The sequence below is a fragment of the Pogoniulus pusillus genome, chromosome 22 (genome assembly GCF_015220805.1).
Source record: "Pogoniulus pusillus isolate bPogPus1 chromosome 22, bPogPus1.pri, whole genome shotgun sequence".
Lineage (NCBI taxonomy): Eukaryota > Metazoa > Chordata > Aves > Piciformes > Lybiidae > Pogoniulus > Pogoniulus pusillus.
The window spans coordinates 10938191-10964791 of record NC_087285.1 but is presented as its reverse complement, the minus strand read 5'-3'; the positions used below and the strand labels follow the sequence as shown (position 1 = coordinate 10964791).

Here is a 26601-nt window from a genome sequence, read left to right as displayed (position 1 = left end):
AAGGACATTCCTCTGTGGATCTGCACTTGGAAGCTGTGCTCTGGTCTGCCTTTACCTCCCAGCTCGCAAGAACCTTTGGCTGGAGAAGCCTCCGGAGAAGGTACAGAAAATGACACACATGCCCCCCTCCCCCACCTTGATGCCTTTTGGTTTCCTTACTCACATGTAAGAAGACACCTGCTGCTGCAGGTGGGGAAGGGTGACGATGGCCGCCGAGTGTCCCAGTGGTCCTGGAGTGGGGTAGTAAGATGCACTCACCTGTGGGGAGAAAAACAGCAAAGAAATCCACATCAATCCTGTGCTCAATGCTGGTCAGGCCACACCTTGAGTATTGTGTCCAGTTCTGGGCTCCTCAGTTCAAGAGAGATGTTGAGGTACTGGAACGTGTCCAGAGAAGGGCAACAAAGCTGGTGAGGGGCCTGGAGCACAGATCTGTGAGGAGAGGCTGAGGGAGCTGGGGGTGTGCAGCCTGCAGAAGAGGAGGCTCAGGGCAGAGCTCATTCCTGTCTACAACTACCTAAAGGGAGGCCACATGGAGGTCATTTTCTTCTCCCAGGGAGCCAGCAACAGAACAAGGGGACACAGTCTCAAGTTGTGCTGTGGCAGGTCTAGGCTGGATGTGAGGAGGAAGTTCTTGCCAGAGAGAGTGATTGGCATTGGAATGGGCTGCCCAGGGAGGTGGTGGAGTCCCCATCCCTGGAGGTGTTCAAGAAAAGACTGGCTGAGGCACTTAGTGCCATGGTCTGGTTGACTGGCCAGGGCTGGGTGCTAGGTTGGACTGGATGATCTTGGAGGTCTCTTCTAACCTGGTTGAATCTATGGTAATCACAGTGCTGGGTTCTATTAGCCCCTGGATGAGCAGCTAAAAAACGTTTTCTAGGATTCACCCACTTGTAAGAAAACAAACCAAACCAAACAATGTTTTGGGAAATAGAAGAGTTTTGAGTATTTGACACCAGAAAGAAAACCAAACCTCAGGCAGTGAGGAGACTCATGGTGCTTCAGCACCAAGGTGCTCTCCAGAGAATGGTCCTTATTCCATCCTGTAGGTAAGGAACTTGCTGGGACAAGTAACCCAGTGTGTGAAGAGGCTCTTGGAACAACGATGGCACTGGAGCTTAATTTCATAGCCATGACTTCCAAGAGTTATATTTGGGTCCTAAATTTTTGTCCAAAGGGTGAAGCCATTCAGTAAAAAGAATGGAAGAGATTCCTAGAAATGCCAGCTTCTCAGTAAAAGCAGTCTTGCTCTCCTGCCCTGCAGCTGGAGAAGTTAATAGAATGACCTCTGAGGCTGATAAACTCTGCACCTCCATCTCCAGCATACTCTGCAGGCTGCAAGGAGCTTCCAGATGCCAGGAACAAGATGTGGTGATGTTTTGCTTGGTTGCTGGTATAAAGTGGGTTAGTGTTTCATAGCTGGCTGACTGAATGAGTACTAAAACCCCAATAGTAGAGCTGTTAGATGTAGGAAATGTTAATCTTTGTCCAAAAGTATCTGAAGAATGTGCAGATAAACCCCCCTGAAGTACATTGAAAAGCTATCCACTACTCCCTGAAACAAAGTTGGAGCTAGGTTGAGGTTGGTCTCTTCTTCCAAGGAACAAGTGGAAAGTGACTGCCTCAAGCTGCTGCAGGGAAGATTTAGGTTGGACCTGAGGAACATATTTCTTCCCCCAAAATGTTGTCAAACCCTTGAGCAGGACAGTGGAGTCCCCATCCCCAGAGGGGTTGAAAAGCCTTGGAGATGTGGTGCTGAGGGACATGGCTTAGTGGTGACCTGGCAGTTCTGGGTGAATGGTTGGGCTTGCTGACCTTAAAGGTCTCTTCCAACCAAAGTGATCCCATGATCCTCCTTTGAAACCCAGTTCTGTGCACACTGGAGGGTCTGCACCCTACCGTGTTGTTGTTGGGTCCCAGCTACTGTGAGAGGTGAGAAGCTTCCCAGCAAATCCAGGTGGCTGCAGCAGCAGCCCTGGGGAACCTCAGGTGGATGGGTAGGCAGCAGGCTGGGCTGTGGCTGGAGTCCTGCTCTCCAGCAAAGACCACAAAATCTTTAATGATGCAAGTGAGGGCTTTAATCTCTTCTTCATTTCACATCTAATTTCTTGTGGTCATGTCTGTACCACAGTGCTGGGGCACTGGCTTAGCAAGGACCTAGGGAAAGAAAAGTGACTCACCAGCTCTGCTGCTCTCCAGTAAATGAAGTTAATTACAAACCCTAGCAACTACAGCTTCTGTCTCTGGACCTGGAGCAGCAGGTCAGCTTCAATCCACCTTTTCATTCCTCATTTCTAGTGCAGGTAGGGTCAGACCAGGCTCTCAGGGAAGCAGAGATGATTAGAAATTATAATTCTGGTTTAATAATTCTCCTAAGCAAAACCCTTGACATTTGAAGTCTCTTTTTCCTGCAGTGGAGCAAACGACTCCTTTTGCTGGTCTTCCTGTGCCGAGATGTCCCTGTCAGGATGGAAATCCCAATGCTTTCCATCTCTGCTCCTCTCTACAGGGAGGCAAGGATCCTTTCAGAGCTGCCATTGAAGCTGGGGTTGTATTTTCAACAGAAAGAAGGAAGAAAGATGGAACGAAGCCTTGTGTGACTGACTGCAGCATTCCCTTAAGCTGTGAGGACCTTGCCAGCCTATGTGAGTGGAAAGTTTCACTTCCTGCCTCTCCTTAAATCCCTCTCTTGCTCCATCTCCCTACCCAGACTGTTGCCAGCATCATTCCTTGCCCAGCTCCTCTTGCAGAGGCCTGCTGACATGGGCATTCCCTGGTGAGAATGTTCATGTGCTGCCTCTCGGGTAGGGGGATTGTCCTTGTTCCATCACAGGGCTGCTGGTGCTGCTGGAAGTTGTTTCCTGCACGTTTCAGGCCATTTATTCCAGAGAAGCCAAGTGTGCTAGCTGGCAGATGTTTGGTTTAATGAGCAGTAGCTCCTAGACAGATGTCTCCTGATCCAGCTGCCACCAGACCCAGAGGAATGGGACTGGAAAGAGGTTCCTGCAGCTGCAGGAGGAGTGGAGGAGGGTGCAACCAGGCAGCTGCCCTGCTTGCACAACCAGCACATGCACAGGCATGGTGTGCCACCAGCCTGCAAACTGGTTCTGGCTCTTGCCTGAGCCCAGCTTGGCACCAGCAAGAGGAAGGAAGAGCAGGAGTGCCAGCTGCTGCAGTATTCCCTTTTATGGGCTGAAATGAGTCTGACCTGCTCCTTTTGGGAATGCCAGGCAGGCACAGCATGCTTTGGGAAGCCATGCTGCCATCCAGAAGCTTTGCTTTGCTCTCTGTCCACCATGCTGCAGCTCTCCTCCTCCTGCCTCACTACACACCAGCGTCAGCCAGGGGCTATGCCACAGGGTGCTATAGGGGCATCGCTAAAGTTGCTCTGCTGCCCCAGCCCCATGTGACACCTGAAACTTAAAGCCCTCTCCTGTGGTCCTAACTCTTGCTGGTGTCAAAGCTGGCTGCAGGACAGCTCCTTTCTTTCCAGCCAGTTTCTCAGGGCTGTCCTTTGCTATTTCAGACAGGGAAAGAAACTGGGTCATTGTCTGGAAGGACAAAAGCACCTGCAAGGAGGGCGTGCTGCCAGCTGCTGGGGCAGCTCCTTCTATGGAAGAGAAAGGCTCTGCTATTTGGGAGCTCAGGGGTCACAGCTCCTCTCAGAGCTGGACAGGATGGTGAAGGTTCCCTGGCTGCAGGGAAGGTGGAGGCTGCTGTGCACAACTCTCCCAGCAGTGATTCACCATTAACCCTGCTCAGGCCTCACCTGCCGCTTGCCATTGTAGACAGATGCCAGCTCCTGCCCTGCACCATCCCTCTGCTCAGTGGAGGAGAGCATCAGGCCTGGGCAGGGTCACCTTCCACCCCTTGCCTAGCCTGCCTCTACACCTCACCCTTGCCTGCCAGCTGAGGTTATCCAACCGTGGGCTTGGTCTCCTGAGACAATTCCCACTCAACCGGTTACATCCTCTCTTACTTCATTCTCAAGAATTGTTTGGCCTTGCCCACCAGGCTTCAGGAGCTCCTCCCAAGAGCTAGTGCTGTCTGGAACGGTTAGGGGCAGCCACTGCTGCTCCACATCCCACAGAACCAAGAGTGAGCCCAGGCTCAGCACCCAGGTGAACCCTGGTGAGGATTTCAGCCTGAAGTTGGAAAGGCTGATCTGCAGACTCTGCTCCATCTGCTGCACCATATTGCTGACCACCCACAAAGATCTGGGCTACTCAACCTCTGCAGACTCGCTGGGGAGCTCAGAAACTCAGGGAGACAATGCAGGATGTGATTCAACCCACTCTGCTCTTCACTGTGCTGCTAATAGCAGGAGACCCCAGCTTGATGCTTGTTCCAGGCTGGCAGCTAACACAGCTGCTTCTGAGTTTCTCTTTCATGGAAGAGAGCAGTTGCGGTTGGAAAAGACCTTTAGGAACATCAAGTCTGCGTTTCTCCGGGGCAGTTTGAACCCAAGAAGCACAGATCTGTGTGTATGTAAGATTAAGTGCCACGGAACAGCCACGCAGCAGGAGGTGTGCTGCTGAGTTGCCAGAGCCCCAGCACTTGCTGCGGCAGCTGAACTCCTCGCACAGGTTGCTGAGCAGGCCAGTCCAGGCCAACCCTCTCGTCTCTCCCATTGCTCCTCAGTCCTGTAACTATGCTCAGATCGTGGGGCTGCCTCATCAACACACTTGCCCTCACAGCTTTGCATTTGACAAGTGACCCCAGAGGGATGTGCCCACCGCGGTGCAGCCTGGCAGTGCGTATCTGGGCTGGCAGGAGCCTCTGCTGTGCGTGACAGTCATCACAGCCCAAACCCGGAGATGGGGAAGGGAAAGGCTGCAGGCTGGGTGGCCCTGTGCACAACACAGAGCCTGCTGCAGAGCTCCAGGAGCTAAACTTGTTTAGAAGAAAGGAATCTCCAGCCTCCTAAGGCAGGATGTGAACAAGGCTGCTCTGGTGCTTCTGCTGTTGACAGCAGCTCATGCTGAGGTGTTTTGGGTGCAATATCATGTCTGTGAGACGTGACATCCCTTCAGCTGAATTATAGCTTTGTTGTAAGGTTTCATTTCCTCTCACATAAACCAGGAGCCAACATCCAAGGCTCTTTGCAGGCTCCTGCTAACTACAAGCTGCCTGCTGGGCTTTACTGCAGACACCGAGCTGCCAGGGCTGCTTAGTGTTTCACAGAGTGATAGAGCAACCTGCAGCATGAAGGACATTGTATCAATCTAAACCCCCCTCTTCTCTCCCTTTTCAGATCATCTGTGAAGATCCTGAGATCTTCCATTGTTGTGAGGAAGGAATGAGATTCTTCTGCCTCCTAAGTAGTGGACAGAGACCAAAAGGTCAGCCTCCATTTGTTATCTCAGCTCCAAACTGAGCTTCTCTCAGCATGGTCCCAGGCTTAGATTGCAGATTGGTGACAACTCCTAAGAATTGTGCTTCCCTGTCAGGAAGCATCCACCTAGATGTGGATGGATGTGGGTAAAGGGCAAAGACCCCAACTGCTTCTCAGAAGGGCTGACAGCCCTGGGTAGAAGCAGTAGGAGGTTGCTTTGTTGTTCTGTAGATGTCCTAACTATGCTGAGCTGGTGCTGTGAGGGCTGTCCTGGAAGTGGTCTGCCTTGGGGAGTTGTGGTGCAGCACCAAAGCCCTGTGCTTCTATGGCACTTGTGTTTCCCCTGGCAGGCACAGCAAAGATTGTGTTTAGAGGAGCCCAAAGCTGTGATCTCCTGAACAGAGATTTGGGGCTTAATCCAGTTGTTTTACTGAGCCCACAGCTTGTCATGGGGGTCTAGAGACCTCTCAAACACGCTGGGACACCAGTCAATGAACAGTGCAGGGGACAGGGGGTTGGAGTGGCTGATAGAGCCGTCTCTGGCAGTGCAGGCTTGCCCAGTACAACCCAGCTTCCTTTGGCATTTTATTTGCTCACCATGCAGGGCCTGACTCTGCAGGTGCTGGTTCTGTGCAAGGTGCTCAGGAAGGCTCAGCAACAATGTTCTGCAGGTGAACATGGCCAAGGGCTGGGTCCAGCTTTAATTTAGCTAATGCTGAGAGCTATCTGCTTTTGATCTACACTGTTAAGTGCTCAAGGTGAGTTAGATGGGGCTTTGAGCAATGTGTTCTAGTTGGAGCTGTCCCTACCCATGGCAGGGGGCTGCAACAGAATGATCTTTAAGGTCCCATCTAACCTAAACAAGTGTAAGTTACATGGCACACCAGGTGCTTGCTGGCAGTGTGAATCCAGGCACACACACCTGTGTGTTTGGATGGGCTGGAGTTCACTGACCTCCCCTGGGAATTCTCCTTCCTTGCTACTACCTAAAATGAAAATAATTTGCAAGTTGAACTGTCTCCCCACAAGAGCAGCTGGACATTGGAATCATCTCCTAGGGGAAGTAGTGGACTCCTCTACACTGGACAGCTTTAAGTTTCAGCATGACAGGGTGCTGGGCTAGCTCGTTTCAACAGAGAGAGTGATGGGCACTGGAATGGGCTGCCCAGGGAGGTGGTGGAGTTGCCATCCCTGGAAGTGTTCAAGACAAGACTGAATGAGGCACTTAGTGCCTTGGTTTAGTTGATTGGATAGGACTGGGTGCTAGGTTGGACTCTCTTCCAACCTGCCTGATTCTACGATTCCTGTAGCACCTCTTCAGGTACTGGAAGGCTACTACAAGGTCTCCTCAAAGCCTTCTTGTCTATGATTCTATGAACTCTCCTGTTACCTAGAGAGATTGGACCAGATGATCCTTGGGGTCCTCTCCAGCCTGGCGTTCTGGGATTGTGTTTTCTCCAGTTCAAAAGGAGGGCAAAGTCCCAGGCAGTCTGACGTGGATGATGTCTCACTGACCTTGCCGCTGCCTCAGGTCCCCAGTCCCTGCAGGTAGATGCTTTAGCTGCTGAGATCTCTGCCCTGCATGGCAAGAACTTGTGCCCAGGAGCTCTGGAGGGTGCCCTCCCACAGCACCCTGTCCCGTGTCCCTCTTTACCTGGAGCGGGGCGCTGTAAGGGAGCTCGGCCTTCTCGCTGCTCTGGGTAGCCACGGTGGGGTTGCTGGAGCTGATGAGCACAGGGGAGCTGATCTCCAGGGCCTGCCTGTCGCCGGGCGCGTGGACCATGCGGTTGAGGGTGTTGAGGGCGGTGGTGATGGAGAACTGCCGCAGGCTCTTGCGGCGCGCGTCGGGCCCCTTGGCGAAGGCTGGCGACTCCGCGCCCTTGGCCTTGGGAGACGCCGTGCGCAGGGACGCCGACTTGGACTGCGGCGCCCAGTGGCCTTTGCCGCTCTGCAGGAGCTGCCTCGCGGTGGTGCTCGGCTGGAAGAGACACAGGGGTCGGAAGCTGTGCCTGACTGCTCGGTTTTCATAGCTTCGTAGGATGGATTGGGCTGGAAGGGACCTCAAAGTTTCAATGCCCTGCCATGGGCAGGGACACCTTCCACTAGCCCAGGTTGCTCAAATCCTTATCCAACATGGTTTGGAACACCTCCAGGGAGGGAGAGAGCGTCCACAACATTCCTGGGCAACCTGTTCCAGTGTCTCACCACCCTCACTGGGGAGAATTTTTTCCTAACCTCCAATCTCCGCTCCTCAAGCTTCAATGCAACCTTCCTCATCCTATCACTGCAAACCCTCGTAAAATGTCCCTTTCCATCTCTCCTGTAGCTCCCAACAGATACTGGAAGGCTGCTCTGATGTGTCCCTGGAGCCTTCTTTTCTGCAGCCTGAATAGCCCCAGCTCTCTCAGCCTGTCTCTATAGGGCAGGTGCTCCAGCCCTCTGATCGTCTTCATGGCCTCCTCTGGACCCACTCCAACAGTACACAGAACCATAGAAACATCCAGGTTGGAAAGACCCTCAGGATCACCAGGTTCAACCTTTAACCCTACTCTATGGAGCACCAGAGATGGATGTAGTACTGCAGGTGGGTTCCTTTTTCCCTCCCTTTCCCCACTGGTAGCAGGCCAGATGAGGATACAGGTGATCCTGGAGACGTCTGGCTCACTCATTCCCCTGACATGCTGCTCCCAGTGGCAGACCCTGGGTGCAAAACAGCAGCTGTGACGCTTGCAGCAAAACTCAGATGGGTTTGCAAACCTCATTGCTTAGACACATGTGGCTGAGGGCTCCTCCCCAGGACTTCACAGAGAGCTTCGGCTCTTGTCAAAGGCTGTGGCTTGCAGAGGTTTGAGGGGAGCTGGCCACCTCCCTGGCAGTGTCATCATCAATTGAACTCTAAATTAGAAGGAACGTTTCTTTTTCCACGCCGTGCTGGCATGCTTGGGTGCGTCTCGCAGCGGGGCCTCAAAGCCCTGCAGCTGACTTCAAGGCATGAGCTTGGAGCAGCCCTCACTGCTGGTGGCTTTCACAGCAGGATTAAAGCAACCCAATTACTTCTCTAGGACCAGACATTCATGGCTTGATCCTGCCCACCAGAAACAGCCATGCTGGTTAACTCTAGGGTCTAATGAGGGCAGAGTCAGCCCTGTGTTTGCATGCGGGCAGCGTTCAAACAGCGCTGCTTGGGAACTGCTGATCACAGTGCTCATGGCACAGGGCATGTGGTGGCCATGCTCTTCACCACCATGCCTGCCAGGGGAGTTAACCATGAGTTACTGCTGACACCAACCAATTGCAGAACTTGGAGAGCTTCAACTGCTCCTGCTAGGAAGCATGCCCAGCTCCAGGCTGGCCATAGGCCTCAGGCAGGTACCAGAGTGGTCTCAGGACTTCTCACTTTCAAGCAAGGATTGGCTTCACATTGTCCACCCCTCCCTCCTTGGGCAAGCTTTGAGGACCAAACCGTGTGTGTATGAACACACGCTGCCAGTGCTGCCATTTCTAGATGGCATTCAGCTTTAGCCTAAACCAGAAACATTTCTTTGCCTTCTCTAAAGTGCAGGAACCACCATGAACTGGGGCCAAACCTGGGTGCTCAAGCCAAGTCTTGTATCTCCCAGAGCAGACCCAGCTATGCCTGTTCCAGAATTCATTTCTCATTCCTTGGAGGCTGTAGGTGACCCTAACTAACTTATTTCTGCCAGCCTGGTCTCAAGTAGGTAATCATTGGAGATAAAATGACTTAATTGAGTGAGAAGACATTTGGCAAAGTGTGTCAGAACTTCAACCAGAGTGCTGTTTGAAGCAGCTGCAGAGCAGTGCTGCTGGAATTGTGGGGGTCATCAGGATTAGGTTTATTTCTAACACCAGGAATGCTGGAAGCATTGGGAATGCTGCCTGAGACATGCTGGGACAGTGCTGGCCAGGATGGTCTGGCTGGTGGCCACTGTGACAGTCACCTGCAGCCTCAGGAGAGCAGCTGAGGGGGGCTCAGGAATGGATCCCTCTATAAGAGCTGATTCCAGCAAAACTCCTTAATGATGCAGCTTTGATTTTTTTTTTGGATTGAGCTGCCTGCATCACAGCTTTGGTCTAAAGCCAAGTGGTGCTGGGCAAATGTAGCTCCTCCGTCACCCACTTGAGGCTCCAGCATCCTAGTGGGGAGGTTTTTCTGCCTGCCAGGGCTCCTGGAGCATAAACCATCTTGTTAGGGTGGCTGGTGCAGAGGTGGCACTCTCCAGTCACCCTATACTGTGTCTGGCCAGAGAATGCAGCCCAGGCATGGCCTCGGAGTTCCTGCAGAAGGGAGTCACTGAAGTGACTGCTCTAACCGGTGCCATTTGGTAGGGTAAGAGCTGGCCCTGTCTCAGCTAGGGACAGCAGGATGCCCTTGCCTCTACAGAAGCCTCTGCTAGTTTGAGATGCCCACTAACTGCTCAGCTTTGCTGTGGGAGGGGAGCTGAGCACAGCCTCCCAGCACAAATGATACATGAGTGAGACAAAGGGAACCAGAAAGAAAAGCCCAGGGAAGGCAGATGGCAGGAAGCAGGGCAGGTCCTCCTGCTGGTAATGGATCCCGATGGTGGACAGGGAGCCTCTTCTCTGCCTGCTCTGAGCACCCACCATGTGTGGCAAAGTTGCTGGTAGGAGATGCTCCTTGGAACCCATGTTTCTCTTCCTCCCACTCCTCACAAACAACAGCTTCCTCTTGGCTCTTTGATTTCTCTTACCCCTGCCAGCTGCTCCAGCTCCCTGGTGACCCCCAGCCTGGGCCACAGCTGCCCATTCCTTCCCCTCTTCCTATGAGAGAGCCAGGAGAGCTGTGCTGCCAGCGGGACACACAGGTGACTTCTTTGCGAGGACACTGATGCCCCTGGGCAGGGCTTTCTGCTCTGCTCTGCCTCACCTCCTTCAGACACTCCAGGGCCAGTTGGCTTTGCTGGGAGGTGCAGCTGCTCAGAGGAGTGTGTCCTCTGACTGAGCACCAGTGCTGCAGCCTTCAGGGAACAAAGGGACATAGAGTTCAGGTGTGGCTCTGCAGGTTCGTGCCTCCCCTGGGCTGGGTACATGCCAGCAACTTAAGAGATGTATCTCCAGCCCTGGAAGCAATTTCTTTCGCTATGGCAGATTTTAGGGATCTCCTTGGGGTGTTTTGGTCGTGACTTGGAGCACCACCACTAGCCACTCCTCCCCAGTGACAGCAGCATTGGTGAGAAGCTGAGCTGAGGGGCTGCTTGCTCTGGGCACTCATACCTCTCTGTATGCCCCTTATCCTGGGGCAGTTGTGCGAGATGCTGCTGGCAGCAGCATCAGAGGTGGCTTGGGAACCTCACTGACTTCCAAAAGGGAGCTCCTATGGAGCTGGGGAGCAGCAGAACACCCAACAGTCTAAAGAAGCAAACCGCCCAGCCCTGTCTGGTGGTGGTACCTTGTGGAATGTCAGGGAGTCTTTGTTCTCCAGCTTGTCCCTGCTCCTGAGGTCAAGGCTGTAGAGTGCTCTGCCGAGGGGTGCTGGTAGGGGGAGGTGCTTGATGACTTGCACGGAGCTGGCTGGGAAGACTCCGCTGATCCCATTGACCTCCCCCAGATACCAGTTCTCGTCCAGCTGTCGGAGCAGCACGATGATGTCCCCCTTGTTGAACCTCAGCTCCCCAGGGTTGTGTCCTCGGTAGGTGTACAGGGCCTTGGCTCGTGGGACCTGTGGGACCAGAAACAGCCCTTGCATTTCATCCATAGCAGCAATCCTTGACTTGGACAAAATTCCCCCAAAGCATTTGGAATTACTGGGAAAAGTGGAGGCTTAAGGTTTAAGCAGGCGTTTGCTGGGATTAGCTGCCCACATCCTCTCTTGATGTCTTTTGCTAATGAAGATGAGCTCCAAAATACTTATGCTAAAGTTCTATCAAGATGAAAAGCAGGTTGGACTTGTTTAAGAGTATTAAGAAACAATTAATGCCTTAAACTAGTCTTCCCATGGGATCTCCCTGCCTGCTGTAAGGTCTTCTCTAATGCAATGTCTGTTTTCATCAACCCAGGTACTTCTAGTCCAGGGTGTGTGAGCTCACAGTCGCTGTGCAGCTGAACCTGTAGTGGCCAACTGTTCATATCTCAGAGGATGCAACAAGAGCAAGGTGAGTGCAGGTCACTGCTCTCCCGTGACTGCCTCCTGCTTTGCCATGGTGTGACTGTAGTTTTATTCCAGTCCATGCCCTGGGTCACAGGAAGAGAGGGTCTTGATGCTGTCACCTTGCAGCATAGCATGAGGAAGAAGAGACACAGCAGAACCAGAAATGAGAGAACCTTTCCATCCTGACTCTCAGCAAAATGGAACTGCAAAGTCCACTGAAAATAACCACTTCACTGGCCCTTAGCTACGTTAGAAAACTCCATTTCGTACCCAAGGCAGCAGAGCATTTAGATGCCTCAATAAATCCACAAGTGTCCCTGGACTCGGTCCTCTGAACCCAGCAGACTTGAGGGCAGCCTAGGGGTAGTTTTTCTTGGGATATTTGGTAGGAGAAAGGACCAAGAAGAGAAAAATGTTATGTGCTGTGTTTACCTGACAGTGTCAGAGCAGGAAGCAATTAGTTCAGTGCTTAGTCCTAATTAGTTCATTTTGTCTGTTTGTGCTAACAGCAAACACAAGCACTTGGCTTAGTGAGGCTCAAAGTACGTTGCTGGGAAAGAAAGGAAGTGATGGAAGTGGGGTTGGGGCCAGCTTCAGCCTCTGTCAGTTCCAGAGCTTGCATGGGAAACATGGACCATGGCAGTGCTGGGGTCATGGAGACCTTCAATACAGATCCATGTGGATCCTCACATCTCCTCGTGCAGAGAGCCAGACTGAGGGAACAGAGGGTTACAGGAGGACCAGTCCTGCTTTGGGAAGGCTCAGCGGCAGCCTCACTGGTATGAAATGAGGACAAAGAGCACAGAATGAGACATTTGGTGGCCTTGGGAGTGAGCAGAAGAGGGCTCAGGAAGAAGGAGCAGTAAGGCAGGGGGCGATGAGAGCCTGGCTGCGTGGCAGAATACAGCAGAACATAAAAGGCCCCAAGAACAAGTTATGGAAATGTATGAAAAGTAAGAGAAACTCTGCAATGAGATGGATGCCTGCTGCTGCCTGGGGAGAGAGTCTGGAACAGGCTTTCTTCAGCAAGAAAAAGGAATGGGGCAATTGTGCCAGGGGAGGTTTAGGTTGGAGATGAGGAACAATTTCTTCTCTGCAAGTGTGGTCAGGCCTTGGAATGGGCTGCCCAGGGAGGTGGTGGAGTCACCATGCTTAGAGGTATTCAAGAAAGACATGGATATGGCACTTGGGGACGTGGTTTAGTGGCCATGGTGGTCTTAGGTTGGTGTCTGGACTCAGTGAACTTGGAGGCCTCTTCCAACCAAAACAATTCTATGATTCTATGAAAGGTGAGTTGGTGACAGTGGGCTGGCTGAGACTCACCTTGGATGGATGGATGGGAGGACTGATTCTTCCTCTAAACATGGCCATAACCTTCATTTCCTCACCTCCCCTTTAACCCTTTCCTCCCACTTTCAGCCCTTTCAAGTCTCACAGCCTGTTCTGTTTTCCTCTGAGCCCGGTTTGCTTTCCCATTACTATCCCCTGGAGCTGGCAGGGACCACTGACCTGACCTTGCCCTGCACACTGGCAAGCAGAACACTTCTGCTCACTTGCTGCAATGGGCTGCAAGACTGGATCTAAGTGGAAGTCACTGTCAATGCTTTACCATCCAAAACCATTCAGAACGTCGTTCTTCTGGGCCTTGCCAGTAATTTCAAGTACTCCAAGGTAACACTGCCTCACTTCACAGATGTTTTGTCGAGGAATTACGGTGATGGCTCTTTGATCTGTACCTCACTCACTGCTAAAGCTCCCTGTGCTCCAGGGAAAGACTCTGAGGGCTCTGCAGCTTCCCCACCCCAGCCTTGTAGTAGAGAGATGTTGGTCTGGGTGCAGGTTTCTAGTGATACAGCAAGGAGCACTGGACACACACTGGACTGGCTCAGCATGGGATGAGGGAGACTTTCCCAATCTTATGCTCTTTGCACTGCCAGCTCATTGTTTTCTAGTGTTTTATCCTCTGTTAACAATAAAAATCAACGTGGCTGAAAGAGAGAGGAAAAAGATTGAGAGAACTGTAGCAGCACAGAGTATCTTGTTTGGGAACTGGCTGAAATTAACCTGAAATTGAGTTTTTCAAGGTCTCTACTTCATTCATTCAAAAGAAAAAGTAAATCATAAAGTAATTTTTCCAGGCTCAGGTCACTTTTTTCCCCAAAGTATTTGATGCTTTAAAAAAGAAGTAAAAACTCTTGTCTCTTCAGACACTGAACCAAAAATACCTCATTGATTCCCCAGCTTTATTTAGGACATAAACTGAGCCTTTATCTACCCACGTGGAGCAGCCAGTGTGGTTTTGCTGTACAAGGAGCAATCCTGCTTCACAAACTGTGTCTCCAAGCTGGAGTTTTTAGGAAGATGTACATCATGGTCACTGTTTCTTAATGTGTTCATAGATGTGGGAAGGACAATGAAAAGCAGCCAAACTGCACTGCAACAACCCCCCCAGGGAGGCTGTGAAGCAGCAGAACTGTCCCTGGGCAGCTGATTCCATCATTTATGGTTCCTCCTGCTGCCAAATCTCAGGAGCTGTGGCCACATCTCTCATCTGATTTCTGTCTCAGGCCTTGGCTGGTTTCTGTCCACTCTTGGATGTGTAGGATTCTCTGCATGGGCTCTGCTTTGCTCTGTTGAGAGCAGGTTAATTACAGAGGCAGAAACTGCGGTGCTAATTAACCCCATGATAGAGACAAGGTGTGCCTGGGGGAGGCTGCTTGGGGCTGAGGGCAGAGAAGAGGATTTCCCAGGCCAAGACATGGTCCTGGGCAAGAGATGAGGACAGATCTACTGTGCCCTGCTGTGTTCTTTTCCAGTTGCCTAATCAGCTGCTCTGTGCTGATCCCAGGCAGTGTCTTCTGCAGTGGGGTAGCAACAACAGGAAGATGCTGAGATGAACTATTGCTGATCCTGGCACACTGCAAAGTTCAGCTTCTGCCTTTGGCTTCAGCAAGGAAACACTGTGAGAGCCCTGGGAGAACTCAGCTAAGGCTTGGTGAAAACCTGGGTAAGGTGATGGTTGCCCAGGAGCAGAGAGGCAGTAGCTACAGAGCAGGAAGGTCGCTGGTGAGCGGAAAAGGCTCTTAACCTGTGATGCCACCCAATGCTACACCTAATTAGAGAGCAGAAGCCTTCCTGTTCTCCTCCTCTGTTCTCTCTTGCTCAGGTGTGATCCCTGAGCTTAAGAAGGCAGTGCCATCACACACCAAATTGCCCACTGGCATTCCTCCAACTCCCACTACAGGAAAGAGATTGAGGGGCCAGAGAAGGGTGATGAAGGCAGTTAAGAGTCTGGAGATCTGGTGAGGAGTGGCAGGACTGGGGTTGTTCATCCTGGAGAAGAGAAGAGTGAGGAGAGACCACATTGCTCTCTACAACTACCTGAGAAGAGGTTGGAGTGAGGTAGGGGTTAGTCTTTTCTCCCTAGTTTCAGGTGAAAGAAGAGAGGAAATCACTTGAAATTGTACCAGGGGAGGTTTAGGTTAGATTTGAGGAAGAATTTGTTTGCTGCAAGAGTGGTCAGGAATTGGAACATGCCCATGGAGGCAGAGGAGTCACCATCCCTGGAGGGGTTCAAGAAATGTGGGGTTATGACACCTGGGGGCATAGTTTAATGGCCATGGTGGTCTTAGGTTGATGACTGGATCTTAGAATGTTTTCCAATGCAAGCAATCTATGATTCTGTGACTTCTCAGGCTGTCGTGCAGACAAGAGGATGTTTTGCTGAGCCCTTTGGGCCACAGGCAGTACTGCTGAAACCAGGCCCATGTGGGTTCTGGTGCTGAGAGAATCCTTTCATCTTGCCTGTGGTGCTCTGGCTGCTGCTGACAGCCTCTCTCAGAGCCTTTCTATTTTCTGGGTGGTTCTAACTTCTGTCTTGATGCTGCCTTGCTCCCCCCCCCAAATTCCCTCCCTTACAAACAAGAGAGACAGGACTCTGATTTCAGGCTCTCTGGGCAGCTGGAGACCTGAGGTCCTGCATGCTGTGGGGTTGCAGAGTGGTTGGGAGAGCCTGAGTGAGACAACACAGCAGGGAAACTCCAGGGTGTGGAAGCAGAAACTCCCGTCAACCACTGCAGCACAGCCTGTGGTCTCTAGGCAAGATCTTTCCTCTCCTTGGCCACTCCACCAGCAGGGATGGTTGTGGCAGATGCACCTCAACAGCTTGTCCCCATCCTTAGTGGATCTGAGGCCAAGAAGATTGATAAAGATGATGTTTTTATGCTATTTTAGGTGTGTGGCATCATCTGTGCTGGGGCAGGCACCCAACGCATCTGAGGCTCCCTCCGTGCGCAACAGCAGCAGATGACAAATCTGTGCATGTGTGGAAGCAACCCAAAGCATCTCCTGGGAGAAATCTGCGCTGTAATTATCTCAAACAAGCTCGTTAGAACTTCCTCACTGTTGCCAGAGGATTAACCTGAGACCACACACCCACAGCACTGGTACTTAGAGAAGAAAGAGACGAAGTGTGTGAGGCTGGCTGGGGTGGGGTCACCAGGGACAGCCCTCACAAATTGCCCAGAAGGGAGGGAAGCGAAGTCGGGAGCGCAGTGAAGAGAGGAGGTGTCTGATGGAGGCTGTGAATGTCCACGAACCTCGTCCTGAAAACTGCGCCGAGAAGCAGCACAGCCCCGTGGTGACAGTGTCCCTGCATGAGCAGATGGAGCTGCTGCCTGTGGTATCCTGTGACGAGCAGGAGGATGAGGCCATGGCTGTCCCTGCACCAGGGACTCATTCGCTCCGTTACCATTTCCAATCCAGGCTCCCCATGAATGACTGAGAGGTGTTCCTGCCCGTGGTGGGGAGGTTGGAGTAGCTGATCTCTGAAGTTCCTTCCAACCTAAGCCATTCTATGATTCAGTGAGACACAGCTAACAACATCAGATGGGACCCTGGTGATGCCCAGGAGCTCTGGCTCCACCAGTGTTCGTCACTGATGAACCCATGGGATGAGTGACAAATTGACCCTTGCCCCCTTGCCAGGGGTGTTGCTGGCCAGGGGTGTTGCCTGCTTTCCTGCCTGCCATGGGGAGGACACCAGGAGCTGTTTTCAGCAGTAGCTGTGAGCTACAGGAGGTCCAAGCCCTGTTGGAGACATCCCTGGATCTGCACCACTGCCCAGCAGCAGCATTGGCCTGATCCAGACATCCGTGAGGGCTCTGCTGACTCCAGTGATAGAGACAGACCTGTGGGACTGGCAGGTGGATCAGGAGTGGCCTCGGATGGGTTTGGACCTGCAGTCAGGTGGTTTCCCAGCTCTGATCTCCACAGCTCCACAGAGGGAAAGCCCCAGTGTGGCTCCTGGCTACTCCTCATCCCTCGAAGGCGGGCAGAACCCAGCACCCATGGTCTCCTCACCACCCCCAGGGTTGGCATGCAGCACCCAGGGCCTGCTCCTGATCCTGAGCTGGTTTCATGGGCGTTGCCTCACATGCAGTGTTCCCAAGGATGGGAGGGTTCCACAGGAGAACTGGCTCCACGTGGGATCTCTGGAGATCCCTGGCCCCCAAAGCTGGGGCAGCAGCAGCTGTGCTGGGGATGTCCCACCCCAGGAGAATCTGCTAGTTGACCAAGAACAGCCCAAGGATGCTGCCACAAGCCATGCCAAGCTAGGCCAGCCTAAGATGTGTCATCTGAGAGGATGGAGATGGTGAAGGTGGCGAGATGTGTGTATGGTCCACAGGGTCCATGTGAGAGATGTCACAGCCCCATGTTTAGCAGGAGCTCTGCTCCCCACTGTCCTGGCACTGGCAGAGGAGAAGAGTGATTTGAATGTAAATGAGTTGCCAGCACAGTTCTGTTTTCCTGCGGATAACTTCAGCCTTGTCACAGAGAACAAAACCCTCAGAAGTGAACTTGTCACTTCAATCTCTTCAGCTAATGATGCTCTGAGGGTTCAGACAGCTGGGTGCTCTCTGCAGTGCTTCTCCCCTAAGGTGCACTGCTCCCATCTTCCAAGCACAAGCAGGCTCTGCACCAGGGGCACCAAAGTCTGTCCCCTCCTGCTCACATTTGTGCTAGAGCTCATCATCCCTCTTGGGTTCACCAGGACACAAGGCCAGTGATGGCCATGGCTAACGCTGGTGGGCACCTTGCCCTGTGAGCCAGCTGGATCTCACAGAGAGGAGCTGGGAAAGCAAATTGTGGGTATTTAGCTGGGTCTGGAGAGCGCTGTCTGAAGCTGCTGGTGTCAGTGGGTGTGATCCACAGCCCAAGATGAGAAGCAGCCCAGGAGTCTGCGGGAGCAGGTCCCGAAGCCTGCCACCGGGGCTGGGTTCTGTGCTGCCACGCCTGCGCATCTGCTGGTGGAGCGATGGCACTTACACCATCTGCCAGCTGCCACCCCTTTGATGTGCCACCGCACCGGGGCTTGCGTCACTCCTGAGCTCTGCTTCCTCTGATCCGGCGCTGTGCTGCTGGGCTAAGATGGGAAACTGCAAAACGGCTGCACGGTGGCCCAGCAGCAGCTTCTGTCCTGGAGAAACTCTTCGCTGCCTCTCTCCCCGTGGACCCTCACAGATGTCTGTCCCTGCTGCAGGTACTGGCCATGGGCACTCGCTCCACTGAGCCACAAGGAAAAGAAATGGTGGCAGCCCTGGGTGTGCCCAGTCACAATGCCCGGTCTCAGCACCATGCTGCCTTGTGTCCTCCCTGTGCTGGGAACGCGAGTGCTGGCACTGCCCATCACCCAGCACTGGCAGGCCTGGACAGTAGTGCTGCCCCTGCCAGAGGGCACAGGGATGGGTGCTTCGCAGCTGGGATAGCACTAGTGGCAGAGAGTGGGGTGGTGGCACGGATAGAGGACAAGACACAGCACTTGATGGGGATGAAGGATGGTGCTCGTGGCAGGGATGGGGACAAAGAACAGCACTGGCCACCCTTTGGCAGCAAGCCTGCCAAAGGCAGGTCCTGTGCTGTGTCCCTGCCACCACACCAAGATGCCAGACCCTGATGGTTGCTCACAGCCCAGGGTTCAGTTTTCATGTTCCAGAGGGTGCTTAACTGGAGCCACTGCACGTTCCCACCAGCCCCTCACCTCTGCTTGGCAGCTGCTTTGGAGGGATATCAATGATCCTCATGAAGTGATGGCCACCAGCCTGGTCTTGCTTCCACTTGGCCTTGGGTGTCCTCCTCCTGCCCAGACCCAGGATTTGACAAAGGAGCCTCTCTCCCCTTCCTGTATTTCCATTTCCTAGGGAAGGCCCAACTGAGTGGGCAGCCCAGTGACAAGGATACAGGTAGTGCATGTTCCCAACAGACAAAGCTGGCTCCTTCCTCCCTGCAAAGCCAGGGAGAAATCCTGGGCACATCACTTGTTTGTGGCTCAAAGAAAGCCCTCTTAAAGTTCAGACCAAACAACACATCTGTCTAAAATCCAGCTGCCCAGACTGTGTCCCCTGCCCTTCCATCAAACCAAATTGAGGTTCCCCAAAGACCCCCTTAAGCTTCTAGAGAAGTTTCTTAAAGCTCCAGGTCATGGCTCTTGATTCCTCTGACCTGAGCCCCACCCAGGGAGGGCTGATACTGAACAGACAAAGTCCTGTTTGAGTGCAAGCATCACATTCTCTTACAGTGAAAGAAAGAGCATCAAGATAAAGTTTAGATGGCAGCAGTGGATGGGTCTCCTCTATGCCAAGGTCCACCCTCAGCTTTCTCAGGTCACATTCAGCCCTGGAACAGCACCAGAGCTGCACCTGAATGTTTCTCCTCTTCTCCTTTACCTCTGGAAGAGAAAATTGCAAACTCAGGCTGATGACCAACTTCATGGGTGTAGGGATGGTGGCCAGGCACCAACAGGAAAACTCTGTGAGAAGAGGACTCCCAGACTTTCAGCCTCCTGGCTGACCACGACACTTAGCAGGTGAGCAGGCGTGCTGAGAAGCCTGCCGTGCTATTCCTGACTTGCCATCTGAGCCTGACTCATTGCCTTGGAAACAAATTCAAACTCTGCTCTGTTTGCAGGTTGCTGCCTCATTTCGTAAAACCAGGGAAACTGGATCCTGATGTTGGTCGTGGAGGTCCTTTGGCTGTCCCCTGCCTCGCTCACCCATCACAAGTGCAGAGGAGAGCTTGCCAGCAACCCAGACGGACTTGAACGTAGAGGAGCACACACCCATCACAGCCCTCTGCAAAGCCACCCATCACTGCACCCTGCCCTGGCCCAAGTACTCCAGTGCACCCTGTTAGAGGCTTCATCCTTCGTCCCATCACAAAGGTATTTTTGCTTTAAGCTTGCTGTAGGGAAGCTGACATAGCCCTCACCCCGTGACCCCGAGATCTAGCTCAGGCCACTGCCCCACAGAAAGGGATGAGTGGCTGGGTGTCCTGGTGTGGGACACCAGCTCTTCCTCATGGCTACAGCCACTGCCAACCTTCCTGCCTCTGAGCTCTGGAATCTGTTGGTGGTGCACACATCTTTTGGGGTGTGTGATGTCAGGAAATCTATACCCATGTGATCTCAATCCCTCTTTGTGGTAGATACAAGTGTTAAAACTCCATGCCAAGGAGAAAAAGGCCCGTGGCGGCATCCTGCTTGAGGTGCAAGCCAGCACTGCAGGGACAAGTCTGCAGGTTCCTCTGTGTTCTTTAGAATGGGACAAACCCTGATGGATGTAGCTGTAGGAGAGGATTGGACCAAACCCCTTTTTCATGGTATCACACAGTATCACAGTATCATCAGGGTTGGAAGAGACCTCACAGATCATCAAGTCCAACCCTTTACCACAGAGCTCAAGTGTCCCTGCCCATGGCAGGTGGCTGGAACTAGATGATCTTTAAGCTTCCTTTCAACCTAAACTTTTCTATGATTCCAGAAAGCCAAGAAGTCACACATTATTTTTAGCCAAATCAAGCTCCATCTTCAGCTGAGGGACTCTGGCACAAGGAGCCACCACCCCTAGCAGCTGCTGGGCAAGAGACTATTCCTTGGCCTTTGGTGCCACCTTCTCAGGCAGAGCCAACGCACCCATACAGAGTCCCCAAGTGTGCAAGGTCTGCTCAGCACTTGTCCAGCCCTGGGTGATATCACACACATGAGTAGGTCATTACTGGAACTGCACTGGGAACTGTTGAGGAGGGTTGTTTTTGCACAATGGAAACGTGCTTGCCTCCACTGGGTGCAAACATGGGGGTTGCTTTGAATCAGGTTTCTAAAAGCTCCAGCAACCCAAGTGCTGTCTGTCAAATCCTGCCTGGAGCTGGGGATGTTTCTGGGGGAGCAGCACACTCCAAGAGGCAGGCTCTATATTTAGGCGGCCGTGTGAAGGTGGCAACGTTGGAGTGCAGGGTATTTTTATCCCCATAGAGGTGTGATCTGTCTATCTCCATGAAATGCTGGAGGGGGCTGCTACAGCTCTGCTCCCGCAAGGAGAAAATAGCCCAAGTCCCAGATAAATCCATGTGGTCTGGGTTTGCTGGAGGCAGGCTACCGTGCCCGGAATTCTTCTCCTCTGGCTCACTGCCCTCTGTTTGTTGCATGACAAAGTTCAGCATCCAAGTAGCTGTTTCGTGGCCTGGGTAGACTTGTGCAGCGTGTGGGGTGTAGCCAGGTCTGCTGCTCCAGTTTGGGGCATACCTTGGCACGCAGCCTCCCTCAGCCCTGGTGGCTTACACGGGTTGGAGCTGGGTGAGACGTTTCAGCACAAGCCCTGACCACACCTGGCACATGCCAGGGGCGGCTCCTGGAAGTTCAAAGGCTCCAGCCTGGATCACTTACACATTCACCTCCTGGCAAATCCCTTTATTCTTAAATTCCAGACAGTTTCTTATGTGGAGATCCTAGAAATCCAGAGTCTTGTCCTCTCTGCACAGATGTTAAAGATCTTAAAACCTGGCCAGATGCCCTGGGAGCAGCCACTGGCCAGTGCCAGTGGCCCCTGTGCCCAGGCAGCTGCTCCCACGGTGGTGTCTCCAGGCCTGTCTGTTCCTGACATGGGCACAGCCTAGGTGCAGTTACACCTAGATACATACATATGCCCATGTGCACAAACTCAGATCATGCCCACCCAACACTGGCACGCAGGCAGCAGATTCTGTGTGTGATTTAAACACTTGCAGGGAAGCATCGGTTTGGGATGGGCTATGACCACAGGAGTGCCTGGTCTTTGGGCTGGCTGTGTGGAACCCCTGGGTGAAACTGGAATGCTCACTCAGCACTCACTCAGCAGCATTTCTGGGGCTGTTCATGCTTCCCCCTGGGAATGATTCGGGATAGAGTCATAGAATTGTTTGGGTTGGAAAAGACCTCTGAGGTTATCTAGTCCAATCATCAACCTAACAACACCATGGCCTCTAAACCATGTCCCCAAGTGCCATTTTGGCTTGCTGGGGGGTGAGGGCACTTGTTTTACTTTGCTGCCTTCATGATGCTCAGGAGGACTAAGCGCAAGGCTGGCAAGGAAATATCTCTGCTGGGAAGAGAAACTTTGATCAAAGTTGTGATTTTCTCAGCACGGTGGAGTAAAGGAAGTTTATTTATAGAACAGCCTCTTTGATAAAAGCAACCCCATCCTGCACCCTGCCTTTGATGGTGGAGCTGGCTGCAGCGCAGCACCGTGCACGGTAATTTCCCTTGCTTTGTAGCACCAAGTGGTGCATGGCATTAGCAGTAATTTGCAGACTATGCAGACTGGGGCAGGCTGTCTTTGGGGAGCACACGACCTTCCACTGCAGCTGCAAATGGACCCTGCCTTGAAGAGCACCCAGGAAAGCAACTGTGGTGGGAGTGGCTGCGATGGAGCAGGATGGCACAGTTGCTGTTCTCGCTATGGCAGTGCAGGGTGGCACAACAGATGTTCTGTTCTCACCATGGTGGAGCAGGGTGGCACAACTGCTGTTCTCGCTGTGACTCTGGACAAGAAACATCTGCCCTGTCATGCAAATCACTTGGAGGCCTCTGTGCACTTCAGGTGGATACCCTGAAACTCAAGCTCTGCATGGAGCAGAGAGATGACAAGTCACCCTTACTTCTATCTTGTCTCTTTGCACCACACAGGCATCTCCAGATGAGTCCCTGCTGCTGCACAAGTGACATCTCTGTCTTACTGTGTGCCAGTTTGGGGCAGGGTCCACTTGCATTAATATCTGCTGGAGCACCTGAAATGAGGTCTGCTGCCATCTGCATGCATTTCAAACCACCAAACCCCAAACGTGACTAACACCATTCATTCTTCACCTTGCAGCTGAGGATTCCAAAGTGTTTTATAATTAATTAACTAATTAAGTCTAAGAACATTTCAGTGGAACGTGTCTTTATGTCCCTCTGTCAGGAGACAAAGGAAGTTAGAGAATATCTTAGGGCTGTGTGGGGAGCTGGTCTCCAGCCCCAGCCCTTTTGCCCAGGTTCACTGGTTCTGCCCCTTCCAAGCAGTTTGGGCTTAAAATGCTATTGGGATCTGCCAGCTGATGGATGTTGCCATGATACCAACAACAAGTTCCTGCCTGCCCTGAGAACTGGTGAAAGAAATGTGAAAGGGGTGAGAGAGGAGCAAAGCAGACAAACAAATCGGTGCTTCTACCTGGGGCTGGAGGAGTCCAGCTGGAGAACATACAGCCTTCTAATCTCAGCCAGCTTCCCCTCAGTGCTCCCTACCCAGGCTCTGCCTTGCTGCCTTCTGGACATATCATGGGCCAGGAATTCTCCCAGGAGAGAGACCCACTTCACAAGGCCATGCTGCCACGCTTCCCAATGGGAAAACCAAGGAAAGAGCTCCTGAGAGGTGCTGGGTGTGATGTGTGGCCCGTCCAGTATGACTCGTCGGTGTCACAGATTCCCTGGGATACAGACACCGGCTTATATACACAGGGCAGGGGGTCCTCCACGCCCACATGCATGCACTCCACAGCACTTGGGGGAGGAAATCTGTCCTATGTCTGCTGTGAGCTTGGAGCTCTGCAGTTCTGAGCAGTGCTCTGGGACTGAGCAGCCCCTTGAGCCAAGCTTTGAATGTTATGGGAAGGTTTATAGAGGTACTGAAGACAAGCACAGTCCAGGTGGGAGAAGTGGAAATCCAGGAACAGAGCACAGGAAAGGTGAAGCCATGGGTCAGTATGTACCCAAAACTTAATGGAGCCAAACCCCTAAGCCAGGTCTAGTATCATGCCCTTGTAAGTTAAGAAAAGCTGTTGTGCTGTTAAACAGAATGGCAGAAATAACTTAAAACTAGCTCATTAAATCACACCTGGATAAAGTTAGGAAGGAAGCTGAATTTAATATTTTTCATAAGTAAAGCTCAAAGTACTTTGGCAGGGACCTTTCTTCTTCAGAGGCTGGGGAAACTGAGGTGCAGGAAACACCTTTCCCTAGCAGTTACAGCTTTGCAGTTACAGCTTTGCAGTTACTGATTTAATTGCTATGTGTCAAAACCCAGCATATTACCCAAGACCCAAAGTGCCTGAAATGTCCCCCTCTAAAAGTCAGGAGGCACCTGAGAACTCCAGGAAGCTCACTGCTGCTGTGCAGGAGGGCAGGCGGGTTCCGTCCCGGTCTGCGAGTCCCTGCAGCTGCTGCTCCAGTCTAACACTAACAGGGAGCAGCAGCAAACACGAGGCTCTCACCCCAGACATCTCTGCAGTGCTGCTGACAGCAAGTTTCACAGCTCTTGGCACACCAGAAGGAAGCTTTCTATGCTGATGGACAAACTAAAGAATGAGGAGCTTGCTTACCCCTTCCATGTGGATCCTGGGGTTTGTTGCCAGCCGGTGCTGATGAAGTTGCAAGCCCCTTGGGACTCTCCTGATGGAGGCAGGGGAGGACAGGACTCCCGACCTCTGGATTGAGCCAAACCTGGTGACGTTTTGTCCACACCTGACTCCATCCAGGAGGCGAATGAGGAGCAGGTTGGAGGGCAGCTGCTCGATGCTGCAGAGGACGAGGGTCCTGCACTCGGGGCACCTAAGCTCCTTCTGAGACTTCAGGATCCTCTGCAGACAGGGCTTGCAGAAAGTGTGCTGGCAAGGCAGTACCTTGGCGGTGGCATCGAGCTTCTCAAAGCACACAGGACACTCCAACAGGTCGAGGAGAGCTAAATCATCCATCTTCGGTGCAGAGCTCCGTCACCAGCGGAGCCAGAGCCATCCACATGCTACAGCCACTGGAGCAAGCTAAGGAGAGTTCCCGTGCCCAACAGAACCACACCAGAGCCCAGGCTCCGGCAGCTCCTGCGCCGAGGGAAGAGGGAGGAGAGGAGCAGAACTTGTAATGCATCCCCCACCTACATGGCAGGCAGCGCCTCGCCAGCCCATTTGCAAGCGAACGCTTCGCGTTTGCAGCCCGGCTGGCAGTGAGTCACCCGTGACTCAGTACACGCCAGGGGTGGCACTGGGGATGCTGCCAGGAGCCCCGCTCCTGCTCCTGGGCACACCAATCCCACAGCTGCAGCGGGGTGAGCTGGCTCCCTGCCACCGTCCCCACGGATGCAGTGGGGTGAGCTGGCTCCCTGCCACTGTCCCCACGGATGCAGCGGGGTGAGCTGGCTCCCTGCCACCGTCCCCACGGATGCAGCGGGGTGAGCTGGCTCCCTGCCACCGTCCCCACGGATGCAGTGGGGTGAGCTGGCTCCCTGCCACCGTCCCCACGGATGCAGTGGGGTGAGCTGGCTCCCTGCCACTGTCCCCACAGCTGCAGCGGGGTGAGCTGGCTCCCTGCCACCGTCCCCACGGATGCAGCGGGGTGAGCTGGCTCCCTGCCACTGTCCCCACAGCTGCAGCGGGGTGAGCTGGCTCCCTGCCACCGTCCCCACGGATGCAGCGGGGTGAGCTGGCTCCCTGCCACCGTCCCTACAGCTGCAGCGGGGTGAGCTGGCTCCCTGCCACCGTCCCCACAGCTGCAGTGGGGTGAGCTGGCTCCCTGCCACCGTCCCCACAGCTGCAGTGGGGTGAGCTGGCTCCCTGCCACTGTCCCCACAGCTGCAGTGGGGTGAGCTGGCTCCCTGCCACCGTCCCCACAGCTGCAGCGGGGTGAGCTGGCTCCCTGCCACCGTCCCCACGGCTGCAGTGGGGTGAGCTGGCTCCCTGCCACCGTCCCCACAGCTGCAGTGGGGTGAGCTGGCTCCCTGCCACCTGGCTGCAGCAGGATGGGTGAGCTCAGTCCTGCACAAAGTTGTCTATAAAGCTCCCCACGACTGGCAGCACTGCAGAATTCACCAGCTCAGGAGATAGGTCCCTGATAAGCCTCAGCCTGGCCCTATCCCTGCTCTGTTCCAGCTGCAGCAGCCCTCGCACACCTCCACCCTGCCCCGTTTTTCGGCTGCCTCCCAGTTTAGCTCCTTCTCTCCCCGTTTTGACAGCAGCGCTATAAACAGCCCTCCAAACGCGGGCACTCGGGAGGTCCCTGGCAGAGAGGCGCGGCGCTGTGCGGTGCCATCCTCGCCCGGTTTGGCTGCCTCAGCTCTCTAAAGCAACCCAACGCGATTATTCCTCCCACAGCCAGAAGTCACCCAACCTGTTCAGCTCCCCGCTGCTGGCTGAGACTCAACGCTCATCAGGTCGGAATTCAAGCCCAGACCTGTGCCCGCTGCATGCCCGAGGGGCCAAAGGGGAGCTGGCACGGCGGCTGCCGGGGCGGGCAGATGGTACCGCACCAGACCCAGCCTTGGCTTGCTGCACCCAGCCCTGCAAAGGGGAGCTCCAGCTGCTTATCCCTACAGATGCTGGACTCAGCTGCTCTGTGGGACAGCAGGGGACACTCAAACAGCCTGTGTTTGCTCTCGTTGTGGCTTCCAGTGCCATCACCAGGGGCTCCAGTAGCTCCAGGTGTTCCTAGGCTGGTGAGGCAATGGGGTGAGAAGGCCACAACTGGGTGCCAAGCATGTCCAGCTCCCACCACTGCTCCGCACTGGAAGTGTCTCTGTGTGCTGCAGTGAGACCCAACAGCAGCAGCCTGGGTTTTGACACCAGGCAGCTTCTCATCCCATTCAGGCACTGGAGGCCAGAGGGCATCTTATAGTGTCTTTAACATGCATTCACTTTATCAGATTAATTCCTACCTTGAGCTCTGTCTGGCTCACACATACCCATGTGCTGCCTAAGGGGAGTAGGAGATGGAGTGAAGCTCCAAGACAGTTTTCCTTGTTGCCACTGTCATACCTCAGTTGTTGATTCCAACCTAGAAGCAGTACAAACATCAGAGGAGAAGACT

The 26601-nt window shown here is 53.4% G+C and overlaps 1 protein-coding gene and 1 long non-coding RNA gene across 3 annotated transcripts in view; one reads left to right on the top strand and one right to left on the bottom strand.

Annotated features, from left to right (window-relative positions):
* Positions 1–24663, bottom strand: part of SH3RF2 (SH3 domain containing ring finger 2) — a 35810-nt gene extending 11147 nt beyond the window's left edge. For both annotated transcript variants that reach the window (XR_010306391.1, XM_064161690.1), the window contains exons 1-4: positions 24129–24663; positions 10764–11033; positions 6990–7313; positions 164–258 (exon numbers count right to left, since the gene is read on the bottom strand). Coding sequence is in view for 1 of the 2 variants with exons in the window: in XM_064161690.1 (XP_064017760.1) it covers positions 164–258; positions 6990–7313; positions 10764–11033; positions 24129–24500 (1061 nt within the window). In the remaining variant the exon portion in view is untranslated. The remainder of the gene's footprint in view (positions 1–163; positions 259–6989; positions 7314–10763; positions 11034–24128) is intronic.
* Positions 15706–19948, top strand: LOC135185181 (uncharacterized). Its single transcript, XR_010306392.1, has 3 exons — positions 15706–18003; positions 19196–19326; positions 19428–19948. It is a non-coding gene; the product is annotated as an uncharacterized LOC135185181 (long non-coding RNA).
* Positions 24664–26601: the final 1938 nt, after the last annotated feature.